At 32.4% G+C, this 14,359-nt stretch overlaps 1 protein-coding gene across 1 annotated transcript; it reads right to left on the bottom strand.

The window, feature by feature from the left end:
- Nucleotides 1-11,684: 11,684 nt before the first annotated feature.
- Nucleotides 11,685-13,744, bottom strand: LOC114403765 (3-ketoacyl-CoA synthase 6). The gene has a single exon (XM_028366917.1). The coding sequence runs from the start codon at nt 13,657-13,659 to the stop codon at nt 12,169-12,171; it is 1,491 nt and encodes a 496-aa protein (XP_028222718.1). The 5' UTR covers nt 13,660-13,744; the 3' UTR covers nt 11,685-12,168.
- Nucleotides 13,745-14,359: the final 615 nt, after the last annotated feature.

The following is a 14,359-nucleotide window of genomic DNA, read 5'->3' as shown; positions in this document are numbered from 1 at the left end:
ATTTTTTCATTTTTCATTTATTTTTAATCTTTATAAACTCTAATTCATATAAACGACTACATATATAAAAAATTAGAATATTACAGAAATCAAAATTAAAAAAATATAAACTTACAAGAATTAAAATTTTAAAAAATTCTAAAATAAAAAAATAAACTTACAGAAATTATAAATATAAAACATTAACTGCATGAAAAAAAACATTTAAGAAAAAAAAAGGAAATTATCTGTGAGCGTCTTTTCCTTGCTAGAAAATGTCGACTGAGACGGTTTTGGTGGATTAGGAGTGCATAACTTTTGTTCTGCGGTCCCGTCGATCCATTTCTCTTTGATTCCCATTCACTTTATTTTCTGGCCTTTTACCAATTATTTCTGCTTCGGCTTTCTTTGACAGTGTGTAACCATGCCAGCTAAATTCAATTTGTCTACATCTTATGTATGACATTGGATATATTGGATAATAGGGTCACATCCATTCCCATTTCTCTCGAAGCAACCACAAGATCAAGGGATTACCATCCTAGTAGATCAGGTTATTAGGGTATGTAATCCGCCAATTCAGACACGTACTCCAGCATACAGTAATCAAGTTGAGGGATATCAGACAAATTATGATGACACGCGCATTAACGCTTTTGATTCAGAAATCATTAATGGACCATATCATAACCTTGTTTGTGTAATTAGATCCCCTGATTTTTCTTTTTTAAAAAACGAATTTCTTAACTAAAAAAAAAAGGTAAACAAACTTTTTACGATAGATGAAGTGAACTAAGTTATTGTAGAACTAAACTATATTGTATTCGACTAAATTGAACCGAAACGAACTGAAATACGGAAGAGTTTTGACCAACTGAAGTGAACTATTTTTAAATTATCTGAATTGTTTGAACTATTCTTAATAGGCATCTTATGTGTAGTTTTCACATTTTTCAATTCCATTAATTAGTTACAGTTGAGTTCGATTTGGGTGTAATTTAGTTTTTAAAAACTGAATTAACGACCAAATTAATTCAGTTTTTAATTTAAAAGAATTTATTTTTTTTAGGAGAATTCAGTTTGGTACCTGTTCAGTTCAATTTGTTTGTTTTTTTAACCAATAATACTGCCCAAAACAGTAGTTATAATTTTCTTTTCCAAAAAAGAAGTGTGTTTGGAACCATTTTTTTTCCGAGTTTGATAGATAAGCACACAATTTTTTGCATTGTCAATAATAGAAAAACTATTATAATTTTAGGACAATTATTATAAATTTTAATAAATTTATATGACATATTGTAATTAAATAATGAATTTAATGTTTATGCATTGATAATGTAAAAGATCTTTATATATCATCAATGTAAATATTATTTATTTTTTATACATTCAATGTTTTGCTATAAAATAATTATTTATATTTATATAGTTATGTTATAAATTTGGTTAATTAGGGAAGAGGAACGGAATTCAAAGGTTGCAATAAAATGTGATTCACGCCTTGAGAATGCGTCTATAAATTTGTTTAGTGGTAATAACTGGACGAATACTCTACAATTTGAACTTGTGAAGTAATTCTTTTAAGTGAACTTTGTTAGTAGCCAGGGCAGGGCCCTAGTTCCTTCCTTCCTGGGCACTTTTTATATATACACATATATATTTATAAGTTAATATAAAATTTTACTACTAATGATTAAGGTTAATTAGTATAAAATTATGCTTGTTGTTACTACACTGGTAAATGGATAACTTATGAAAAATTAATTATGTATTAATAACAATTGAGGTTATTATAATTTAAAATATAAATTAACTTGACCTTTGCTCCCCGTTTCTTAAAAAAAATTAAAATATAAATTATTTTCAAATTTATGGATAAAAATAGTAAATATTTTTTAAAATGTATTATTTATTTGAAGTAGATATTTAAATAATTACAAAAGAAAAAATCAACCCCTTTAATAGGTTTTAGGGTCAAAACTTAGTAGTCCTGACATGTTGTTGACACATATCCGTTAGTTTGAGAATGTCTCCTGTGCTAACATTAATTTTTTTTTACAGGATCGGTTCTACCATTTTTATTCACCAAAAATAAACAAAATGTGGTTCACATAATCAATATTATATACTTGGGGTCGTTTGAAAATAATGACACAAAAAGGAAATGTCTGGTCATTTATGGATAAACGGGAAACCTAGGTCAAGCAAGGATGTATTCGGTTGAATGCTGACACATCATTACAAATTTGATGACTTGATAAGAATTAGGTTAGAGAATATTCAGCAAAAAAAACTAGGTTAGAGAAATCTTATGGACATATTTCTTAACAGTATATTTTTTTAAAAGGATTTATCGGTATTAATAAAGAATAAGACAGTGATATGTCGTAAGAGAAAAAATTATAAAAAATAAATTAATAAACTATACATAAATAATTATGAATTTTATTATGCTTATTTTTTTAATCTTCTAGCATGATATTATTATTTTTTATAGGCGAAAATATCTTAATCTCACCAACACGATATTATCATATTTTCTATTAGCGTGAAAAGATCTGAATCTTTCTTCTTCTTTTTTTCTTTTATTGGATGTATAACAGATAAGTTTTATTGAATAAGGACGTGTTCTTGCTTTAAGTCATGGTGAAAATACTCATGAAAAAACAGAAAAAGAAAACGAACGGACGTAATTATATATAGTGACATAGAAACTAATATAGATAAGGATTTGGCTATGATGAAAATGTCCAACAAGCGAATGGATATTATAGTGATGTGGAGACTTTTCACAAAGTTAAAATCTAGCCTCAGATGCAAAATTTGGTTGCCATAAATGGAGGACTTGTCTCATGGGGAAACATATTCCTCAACGTGATAAGGACAATACCCGTTCCCATCCTCTTCCTCTCTCTTCCGTTTCACATGTCAATTTGGAATCTTATTCTTTCGATACTTGAAGCCGAAATCTATGTGTTAAAATAACTAAAACTAAATATATTTTAAATTCTTTTTATTACTTTGTCTTTATATATATAATATTTTATAACTGTAAAATTATCTATTTTTATGCAAATACTGTACTTATTATAGTATTTTTTTAGCCAACAAAGTCATTTTTTTTTATGAAAATCATATTTTTTCAGATAGTCAACACAGTCGTCATTAAATCTTATCAATAAGTTAGTTTTTCTGACGTTTTATTATGTAATAATGTGGCAATTTCATTACGCATTTCACGCTCTTCTATCAGAAATTATCGAAAGACGAAATTCATTGATAATACTTGGGCATTTTGATAGCATTAATAACAATAACAACGAAAATGTGTAATGGATAACGGTGGACCTCATCAATTATTACCGATCGAATACGTAACTCATGGGGGCTGTTTTCACTTAATTTCAAATTTGAGGAGAGAGAGAGGGGAAGATATTTTTTCCAAAGTAAATTATATATGGAAAAGGAAAAAAATAATTTATAAACACCCTCCAACATGTTTTTTATAGAGCCTAAATGCGAAATTAAAAAAAGAATGAACAGTTTCCAATCATGCTTTTAAAACGGTCAAAATTCACACGTCAATCCAATTAACATGAGTTTGGACCAGGTCGATCCAATAAAAAAACAAAATCAAATTAACTAAAAAATTGAACTCAGTTCACTTAGGACTCAACCCACATGGGTTAAACTCGTGGTAGGTTAAACTGATCCATCCAATCCATCTAAAAAAATAACTATTATTTTGTGTAAATTATTGTTTTGTAATATTAAAATGTTTCATAGAATTATTTGTTGAACTCAGAATGTTTGTTTTGCACCTGTGGTCATAAAATTATTGGGTGATAGAATTATTTGATTTGTTGAACTTGTAATGATTTTTTTCTGCTTTAGAAAAACTGATTTATGTAGAATTGGAATAAAATTATTGGGTGATAGAATTATTTGGTTTGTTAAACTTGTAATGATTTTTTTCTGCTTTAAAAAAAACTGATTTCTCTAGAATTGGAATTGCTGAAACAATGAGAAGTTACGAGCAAAATGAAACTATTAATTTATTTTATTTTGTTTTAAAAAATTGACTTTTTGTTGAGTATTTTTCAAAAATTGATATATTTTTTTAATTTAAGTGGACCAATCCATTTAACCTACCAATCTATGATGGGTTTGATATAGACTAATTTTTAGGACTCACCTATCAGACCATCCACGACAATTACTTTGTATACTTTTTTAAGCTTTTGAAAAGACTAATCTGTAATGTAAAATTACATTATGCATTGGTCTTTTCCAAAATGTAAATTTTTAGCTTGCACAAAGGTTAATCCAGAATGTAAGTATAATTTTACATTCTGAATTAGATGTATGAAACTGGGGTGCAGAAAACAACTGATTTAATGACAATTACTTCGTCAAAATAACAACATCCACGTCTACTAAGCCCGAAAATAAACATACTAAGCCATTGGATCCACGGTTGGCAGAAAGGTCCAATGACCAAACGCAGTGGGCTGATGCCGGGTGTCCCTACTATTTATGAACCACCCTACACACCTAGCAAAAAAAGCACAGGAACAGTTTTGATATTTTTAAAAAATGTTAGGTGCAGCAGTATTATTGTTGATGCACCCACCATTTTTAAAATGTCAAAACTGTCCCTGCACTTTCTTCGCATTTATATTGGGTGTGCATAAGGGTGATCCAAAAATCGTACGGATCAAATTAATCCATAAGATTGATACGGGTCAAGTTAATCCGTATGTTGATATTAAGCATACGGATCAAGTTGATTCATAAAAAGCTTACAGATTAGGAGTATTTTAGTCTTTTTCTCTTAAGGATTGGGTGCGTAATAATACTGGGTGCACCTAGTATCAGCCAACGCAGTGTTAAAACCCCCAAAAAGAGACAAACGAAGTGTAGTGTTGGGCTACTGTTTTGGGAGTTTCTGTTTCTTTTTTGGGCCTCAATTACTTGAAATGTTGAAAGACAAACGAAACAATAGAACAAAATATCATTCTTCAACGCTTTGCGGCTTCTATATTCTAGTCAATGAAGATATCAAATCCTTTTCCAGTGGGGTGCCCAAAATTTATGGATTCATACTCTCACAGTCTCACTGGATGGACATTAGGGAAACACAGCTCTTACTTTCCCTTGACAATCTTAACATACCTAAATAAATATCATCAAGTACCCTAACTACCAAGACAATTTATCACAGTAAAACGCAACATGGTTGCAAATAATACCAAAAAATAAAAAAACTTTTTAGTGCTGATTTGTTTTTCTCCTCTGCAGCCTTTCCTTTTCTTCTTATAACTAGTAACTCTGGTGTTTGTTTTCTTCAGGACTTAGCTTTTTTTTTACAAGTCATTTGGACCACAGCGGTAATAATGATGAGTTGAAGACAGAAAAGTTGATCACAATTCACAACATTAAAGCAATCTAGAACTCCTTACTTCATTTTGATGTAACTATTAAGCGCCACAGATTATGTCCTTTCCAGCCATTAGTAGTGTCTATTAAAAGTTAATATATTCATAAATTAATACCTATCTCATATCTGGTAGTTTACACGAAAGTCTATGTAACTTAATTTGTAGCTTCTTGACTGCATTCTCTAAAGACACACACACACAGTAAATCTATCGAACGAGAAAGTCTTTCTTATGTAAAAAATACTAACCACTAAATCTTAAGTCATTATTCGATCTTAAATAACTTCATTTATGATTAAGTTACTCATCTCTCGTATAAAAATAACTTTATTTAATACATGCATGTCCTCTCTGTATGTATATAAATAATAATAATGTGTGGTATTAATGGAGCCCCTTGCTGGCCTCTTTAATTATGAATAACATTTACTTGGCTGAAAAAGACTTGAGGATCCATACAGTCTGCGACTGCCATACTTTATAGTAACTGCATGCGGAGCGAAGAGAGTTAGCCACACGGAAAGTCCTGAGAAAGTTATCTATGATTCAACAAAAGAGTTTAATCATTATCCTAGTATAAAACACTTTTCTACTATTATTCAATCGTAATCATAATTTATCGTTAATATAATTTTTATTAACCATTATAAAAATTAATAAATTTATCTTCATACTAAATTAGATAAGTTTTATATTGTCAGATATAATTCTTTTAGAAAATGCCATATCTGTTGGTTTAGAGTCCCGACAAAAGGGTACATTTAAATAAACCCCAATAGAAAGTGTAAAAGGTGGTGTTGATTTTCAATTTCAACAACCAAATCTAACATGCCCAAGAAAACCCAACTGGCGAATGGCGATGCACCAAGAAAATCACAATAAAAATTTATGATCTGCTAGACCCACATGGCATATTAAAAACATATATACTGCAGTAGTATATTATATATGAGCTAGGTTAGGGGTGTTTGGTTTGACTGTTTTCTATTTTTATTTTTACTGATAATAAAAAATAGTAATAAAAATGTGTTTGGTTGGATTTTTAAAAATATTTTCAATAAAAATGAAAACCGGAAACAATCAGAAAATAAAAATAATAAAATCTTGTTTTCAATGTGTTTTCAGTTGAAAAAAGAAAATTCATTTTGGGTAAAATGAAAATACAATGACAACTAAAAATACAAAAAAGATAATAAGTTAATATATCATAAATTTTCAGAGTTTTTATTTTTTAAAAACAGAAAATAAAAAGTCAAATCAAATATATTTTCAGAATTTTAATATTTTAAAAATAAAAACAATTTAAAAAAAAAATGAAAACAGAAAATATAAATATAAATCCAACACACTCTTAACTATCCGAGAGAGGCATGTCATTTCCATATATACATCTGAAACCCAATATGAACCGATCATTGTCAGTTACTTTTGTATTTCCTTTAATTCATGCATATTGCAAGCCCTATAGGCAATAACTACCAACACATTGGGCCAGCACCCTGCACAATTCCTCAGTCAAACTGTGTCGACTATAACCATCCTTTATGACCTTGTTGTGGAAGAATATCTTGAACCTTTGCACTTAAAGGTTGTGAATGCTTATCAACTCAAAATGGTTCTCACTAGAATGGAAACTTAAAATAGTCTGTTATGAGTATATAAATAGGGGACTAATAATCACACAATGAGAGATAACAAAATAGTCAAAAATACAGAAAGACAAAATTGGAGAGTGCGAGATACGGTGAAGACGTGTGACTGTGAGAACAATGTATAATTCACCTATATTTACCTTCTTATGGTAAATCTGTAGTGGACGTAGCCCATTTTTGGGTGAACCACGTTGATAGGACCCTTACACATGTAAATTTGTTGTGTATAAAGCTTTATCATTTCTTTCTATTATTCTTAGCTCGTTTATATTGTCCTTGAATACTTAAGTTTACATGATTTTTCTACAAACTAGTATATAGAGTAGTTATGATTTGATTGTTTGTGATGGTTAGTTTTTTTTTAATCGGTTTGGCTTCAAATTGAGTAGATATAACTTTTATTTATTTATTTACGCAGTTTGTTCTCAAGAAAATGAATTCAGAACATTTATTTTGATTAGGTATCCTTTACTGAAAGCTCAAGTTTTGTATGACATCCGTGAGAATGAGCGGTAAATGCTGATTTTGAATATTTAATATAATTATATATTTAAGATTTAAGTTCAAGATAATTATTTAATTAGCTGAAAAATCTTGTGTCAATTAATCAACACGTTTGATGGTGTTTGGTAAATGAAATTTAGAAAAGTGATCGAAAAAAATTATCTGTTTATTCTTTGTTAAATATAATTATAAGTGTTATTTATTTTCTTATATTTTGATGCTTTTATTTTTAGGTAATTTAGAAGGGAAATTGAAGATAAATGGATTAATTAAGAAAAGATAATAAAAAGCCCAAGAATAGAGCTTTTAAAAGCATTGAGCCCATCTAGACATCCATCCCACGTATAAATGTTTAGAGAAAGAGAATTGTGGAATTGTACAATTAAAATTTGTAAAATATGATAGTTGGATTACAAAATGTGCAATTAAGCTAAGGTAATTTGAAGAACCGATGTTTAGTTGGATGTGCGTAGTTATGTTTATTGCTCAGACTATTGGTTATATCATGTAGTGGTTTATAGCTAAGTCTAAAATAAAGAACGTACTATATATGATTAGTTTCTTTTAGCAATCTAATTATGAAACATAAGAACACGATCATAACTTTCATTCTTTCTTTCGATCTCTTTTATGGTGGATTTCAATTAAGGATCAATCATCCTTCTTGTCTCATTAAGCTTGCTTGGTGATGACAATGAGATGGAGGGGGAGAGTGTAAGTATTAGCTCTAGCTAATCATTTGTCCATATCCGCACAAATATATGTTAAACGAATAAGGACAAATCGAAGGACATATATGAGCCCTAATTCAACCCAGCTTAAAATTAATTTTAATAATTTGAGTTTAAAAATTTTAGTTCAATTTATTGTAAGAACTTGTTTAGATTATATTTTAAATCCTTTTAGTATCTTATATTCTTTTAAAATTTAAACCTTTTTTAAATAATTCACTCTTATATTATTAGTCCAAGTCCTTATTTTTAAATAAAAACTTTTTTAAAAACTACTCTCATCTTAATTAAGTCACATGATTATTTTGATGTTTATTTTTTTCTTTCTTATGTCCGCATCAGCAAGGCAAAGATGAAATTTTCAGCTACTAAAATAAAAGTTTCAAATGACATACTAACAAGGACATTGCATGACACTTAATGTTCCACCTCATAATCTACTAATAATATCACGAATGTCTATCGACGTATAATGTAAGATGATAAATGGAATACATTTTCAAAACTATTTTCTCAATTTTTCTTCATTCAAACACTAACTCGCTAGTAGTACCTTATACTCACATGATGAATTCAGTTCCCCCCACAAAATTATTATTGTTCATGTATTAGGAAGGAGACTTAGTTCAAGAGCATTTAAGTGTAAAGTGTAATCTGTCAAACTAGGTCAAGTGCTAACACTTATAAACGAACGCATCGTAGCTAGTCAATTCGATATTCTCACAGGAGCATATCGTATGCGATTTGACCCGTTGCTTCAATCCTCGCGTATAGTGGGCTGTCTAACTGACAATCATAAACTACTCGGTTGATACCTGAGGTATGAGACGAAAGAACGGGGTAGGTCGACCAAATTCCTAGACAAAAAATTGACCAAGGGGACAAAAGGGATACACAATCCTGAATGGGTGAGCAAAAAGACTAAATTCCAAGATATGGTTGGCTACCATATGACTAAGGGACTAAAAGAGTAGAGTCCCATAGTCTCAAGTGGATGAATAAAAAGAGTCTAAGTTATAGGAAATGATCGGCCACCATATATGACCGAGGGAACCAAAGGAATACAATTATCATAACTCCTTAAACTTCTAAATTCTGTTTCACTTTTCACTTACTCTAATAAGTAATAAGTACTCAATTTCTGACGAAAGAATTGTCATTTAATTACAATCCATGAATGCCCCAAGAGAAAACAGACAAAAGAAATTAAGAAGTGGTTCATAATAATTTCTGCATGTGCTGATTGTACTTATTTCCCGATCAATCAAATTCAAATCGAGCTATAAATATGGCATGATCCATCAATAGCCAAGTGTTTATCCTGCTAGCTAGCTGAATCTAAACAGCTGTTCTTACAGCTGTTCAATAAGTATGCTGGAATAAATTGGTAATTTAACGTTGTAGAGTCATTTATTATTCCGTAAAAAGTTAAAAAAGAGAGTCTAACCCACCAAAACGGCATTAATGGACATGAGGAACGACATAACATGATTTTGATGGCCTTTGGTTTTAAGTATTGGTGATGCCCCGCGGCCTCAGACTGAGACCCTGCCAGTTCATACCCATAATGGCGTCAGTCACATTCTTGAACTAACAAAGTTGTATTAATTTCAATCATGTTTATTTTGGCTTTCTTCTAGTCCCTCGGATCTCATGTATTAATCACTTTTAACCGAATCATTAAAATTAAGGAAGGAAAGTTAAATTATTAAATATGTTTAAAAATAAAATAAATTTTTAATTATGCTCTAACATAATTACACATTTAATTAATTTTACTAATAACTAAATCATCTCACAAAAGGTTATGATAGAGTAATACGAAAAACAGAAAAGAGAATGAAGTACTTAAAGAAGTACTTATATTTTCATTAAATGTATAGAGTGAGAAGAGTGGGTAAATGATGTATGAAAATAGACTTTCTTAATAATAAAGTGTTGAGAACAATAAAAAATTATTATTAATAAATTAATTGATAACTTATAAATAAAATTAAGTATTTTTTTTAAAATATAACCAATATATAAGATAAGAGGGAGTAAGGAGGGAGTATTTCTGTTACCCAACTTACTGGCCCTTTGCCATCTTTTATTAGTCTTGAAAGGTTTGGTAGATGGATCGTCAAGTTTAATTTTCACCATCTCTAATTTGTATGCAAGTACTAGTACGTAACTTACCCTGATTTCCTTATCCCCATTATAGTTACCTTCTTGCCCCCCACAAAGATAAAAAAGAATAGCCATGATATAACATTCAAAGAGATATGCCTGCTTAATAAAAGGAAAAAAGATCATAAACGATAGGGCTGGTGAGTATTCCAAATATAAAATATTTTACTTTAATTAGTTAGTGATCATTGCTTCCTGCTTACAGAAAACAGAAAATTATAAGACAAATAACCAATCAAATCGTGTCACTGATTTCAATGTCCAATCATATAGCACTTACGTCTTCGCTACTTATTTCTTTCTTTCGTAATATAGTAATAGTACATAATTTACTTATCCATGCAATTAATTTCTTTTTGACAAGAATCATAGCGATAGTTGTCTGTGTATAATAGAATGTCAAAATGCATTCAAAGTTGACTGTTCACTATCTCCTTCCATTAATACTCAGAAGCATGCAATGTTGAAAACTTCTAATTAAATATACAATTGTCCATATAGCTAGTAACAAAATTAATCAACATCTATCAAGTAAATTTCTGTCAAAATCTCCAGATAATTAAGAATTAATATAAAAGACCCCCTTTGTGTGAGAAAGAGGTTGAAGTACTGCCAGTAGCAGCTGATATTCTGTGTAGCTAGCTGCTTCAGTTAGCGTGTCCAGCGAAATAATCAAATGCTTTCATGAGTATTTACCATTTTCTGCGGATTTATATATATGATCCTATATATATGCCCCTATTGGAGTCCCACCTCTTCTATTTAATTCTCATTTTCACGTAAACTCATAAATAAATGTTTCATCTGATATTCCCCAACGTTACCTTTCTTGAGCCCAAAATACTAATAAAAAGATGTTCATAACCACCATCCCCCCCAATAACCAATCATGGACACCGTCAACAAATCCTATTGCCAACAGTGACAAAAACCAGAGAGTAAAGCAAGGGAACCATCAATTTAATGCATGCACACTACCAAACGCCAGCAATTGAAAACAACCACATCGGAAGAAAACGATAACCTGCCAACTGCATATTTGAATGATAGTATTTTATGATTGTTAATGGTAGGTGTTTCTAATCAATAGGAGTAGCAGGCTAGGCGCCATTATTTTAGCGCACAGTCAGAAAAAGGCAATTATTACGATTTCTTAAATGTAACATTCCTCACACACAACCTGACAAATCTTATTGCTAAATACTACATTTTGGTCATGCTAATGAAACTTTAATTTAATGATATGATCTCGCTGACAAGACAACAACAACAAAGAAAATAAGCACTTCTTACAATATTTCAAGTCCTAATTACAAGCTTTCCAATAATAGTGCAAGCAAATACAAACTTGAAATTGAAACTGTGTTTCCCTTACATGTTGCACAAATTCATGAATAAACACATAGACCCCCCCCTCCCCGTCGGCGATCTCTGTGCTAATTCACAAGAGGCCCATGTAATTGTTTGGAAAATAAACAGAAAAAAGTAAAAGAAAGATATATATGAAAAGTGGGATATGATGATATGATATGATAAAATAACCAATATGACTGACAAATGAGAGATTTGTGGTACGGCTACAGTAAGCAGAAAGAGAAGGGTTATGAAAAGAACTCATCTATTTTATTTTTTTTCATAACTGGAACCAAAGTAATAACCAATTTTCTTTATCTTCTTGAACAATTCTCCATCCTAGAGCTTAACGATCTCAGGAATATGGACCGGGTAACGATCAATGCAATCAGCCCAAGGCCCATCAACCGGTGTCTTAATGCTTCTGTTGCACTTCCACACAGCACTGTTGCATTTAAACCCACTCCCGAACGCTATCTGCCACACCCTATCACCCTTCTTCATCCTTCCCTTGGACTCAATGTAGTTGAGCTCATACCACAGCGAAGAAGAGGAAGTGTTCCCAAACCTGTGAAGGGTCATTCTAGATGCCTCAACATGTTCAGCCGAAAGCTGAAGATTCTTCTGCAGCTCATCAATCACAGCACGCCCACCAGCATGGATGCAGAAGTGCTCAAAGGCTTGTTTGAAGTCAGGAATATAAGGCTTCCATTTGGGGTTGAAGATTTTCCTCCCAATGAGAGTGAGAAGGAAGAGCAACTGCTCCGAAGCCGGAAGCACGAGAGGACCCATGGTAGTAATGTTAGACTTGAGAGCCTCACCTGCAATAGCCATGAGATCCTTCTGAAGGGAAATCCCCACTTTACCTTCTTTGTCTTCCTCCTCAAAAACACAACGGTAGGCTTTATCATCAGCACCTTTGTGAGTGCGAACAACGTGCACCAACCTGTACTTGGCTCTCCTGCGTTCGGAGGTTCGGTTCGACAACAGAATAGCAGCACCCCCCATTCGGAAAAGGCAATTCGGAAGAAGCATGGCTCTCTCTTTACCTTGGTAGTAGTTAGGGGTTATGATCTCGGTGCTCACAACGACGGCGTTTGAGTTAGGGTGAACCTGGAGAAGGTCACGTGCCAAGTCAACGGATATCAAACCAGCACTGCAGCCCATGCCGGAGAGGTTGAAGCTCTTGATGTTACTCCTGAGCTTGTACTTGTTGATGACCATGGCAGACAAAGAAGGAGTGGGAGAAAAAAGGCTGCAGTTCACAATGAGAATGTCTATGTCCTTAGGTTTGAGACCAGTTTTGGTGAACAAAGAATCCATGGCGGAGAAGATAACAAGCTCAGCTTCTCCTCTGGCGGCCTCCATGGTGGGTTTGGGAGGGATGTAGTGGATTGCGGGAGGGAGACATGTTTCTTCACCGAGACCGGAACGTTCGAGAATACGCATTTGGAACTCGACGCTCTTAGGGTTGTCTTTAAGGATAAGCCGGGAGTGTTCCATGAAGGTTGCGAAGGGGACACGGCAAGTGACGGGAGGCTTGAAGCAGGCGTAGTCGACGAGGTAGATGGTGCGGGGCTTGGACATGAAATAGACGGTGGAGATGAAGATGATGAGGAAGGAGGAGCAGAGGATTTGGACAAGGTCAAAGTGGAGGGAGTGCCAGAGCTTCAGGATCTCGTCTGGGCCTAAGCGTAGAACCTCGATAAAGATGGAGATCATGATGGGGATCAGAGTCAGGCTCAGAATGTGGTTCACTAGGTATTGGTAACCTAGTTTCACGTACTTGAGCTTCACCGAGTTTGACAAGTCCTGCAAGATTGGAGGCATCTTGTTAAATCTGTAATTTGGTTCGGTTGAGAAAGAGAAGATCGAGAAGAATGGTGCTTGAATGATAATAACTCAGTGTAGGGGTGGTGAGGTTTTAAAGGCCAAGGGACCCTAAGGTCTGAACGGGGCAGATGAGAGGTATTAATGTAAGACTTCACGTCACTCAACGCTCACTTAACTTGGTATTAATTTTCATAACTCCACCCCTTCCACATCTAACTAAACCCTAACACCCGTAAACATACTTTTATTTCTTCTCTTCCTTTCATCATTAAATTTGTGCTTTCAAAGGGAAATTGGGACACGGCCTTCTTTGCAATTGCAACTACTTCTATATCTCTCCTCTCCGTACGTGCGTCTGTGTGATCTTATAACAATGATAATAAAACACAAACCAAAAAAAGTGCACCCACACCTCAATCTCATGGATCCAAACGAAAAAAAATTAAAATAAAACCATGTGTCAGATCAACGCCGAAAGTTTCATTAAACATGGATTTAGTTACATTTAAATACGTTCACATGTAGATACAACGTACTTCCAAAATGAGATAACTTATTCATTAGGCTTTCGTGTGGCTGAGGCAAATATACACAATTTTTTTAAAGGAAAATGCTGTCTTGTACGAATTGGTTTTGCATCAACTGTGATTTCTACCAAAACCTATTTTATATTTATGAAAAAAGTTAATTAATATAT

This window comes from Glycine soja, chromosome 20 (assembly GCF_004193775.1).
Source record: "Glycine soja cultivar W05 chromosome 20, ASM419377v2, whole genome shotgun sequence".
In the NCBI taxonomy this organism is placed as follows: domain Eukaryota; kingdom Viridiplantae; phylum Streptophyta; class Magnoliopsida; order Fabales; family Fabaceae; genus Glycine; species Glycine soja.
The sequence above is the reverse complement of the archived record's forward strand: the minus strand, read 5'-3'. Positions and strand labels throughout refer to the sequence as shown.

Bases quoted from the DNA above. Each gene is read 5' to 3' on its own strand.
- LOC114403765 (XM_028366917.1), bottom strand. From the start codon at position 13,659: ATGCCTCCAATCTTGCAGGACTTGTCAAACTCGGTGAAGCTCAAGTAC.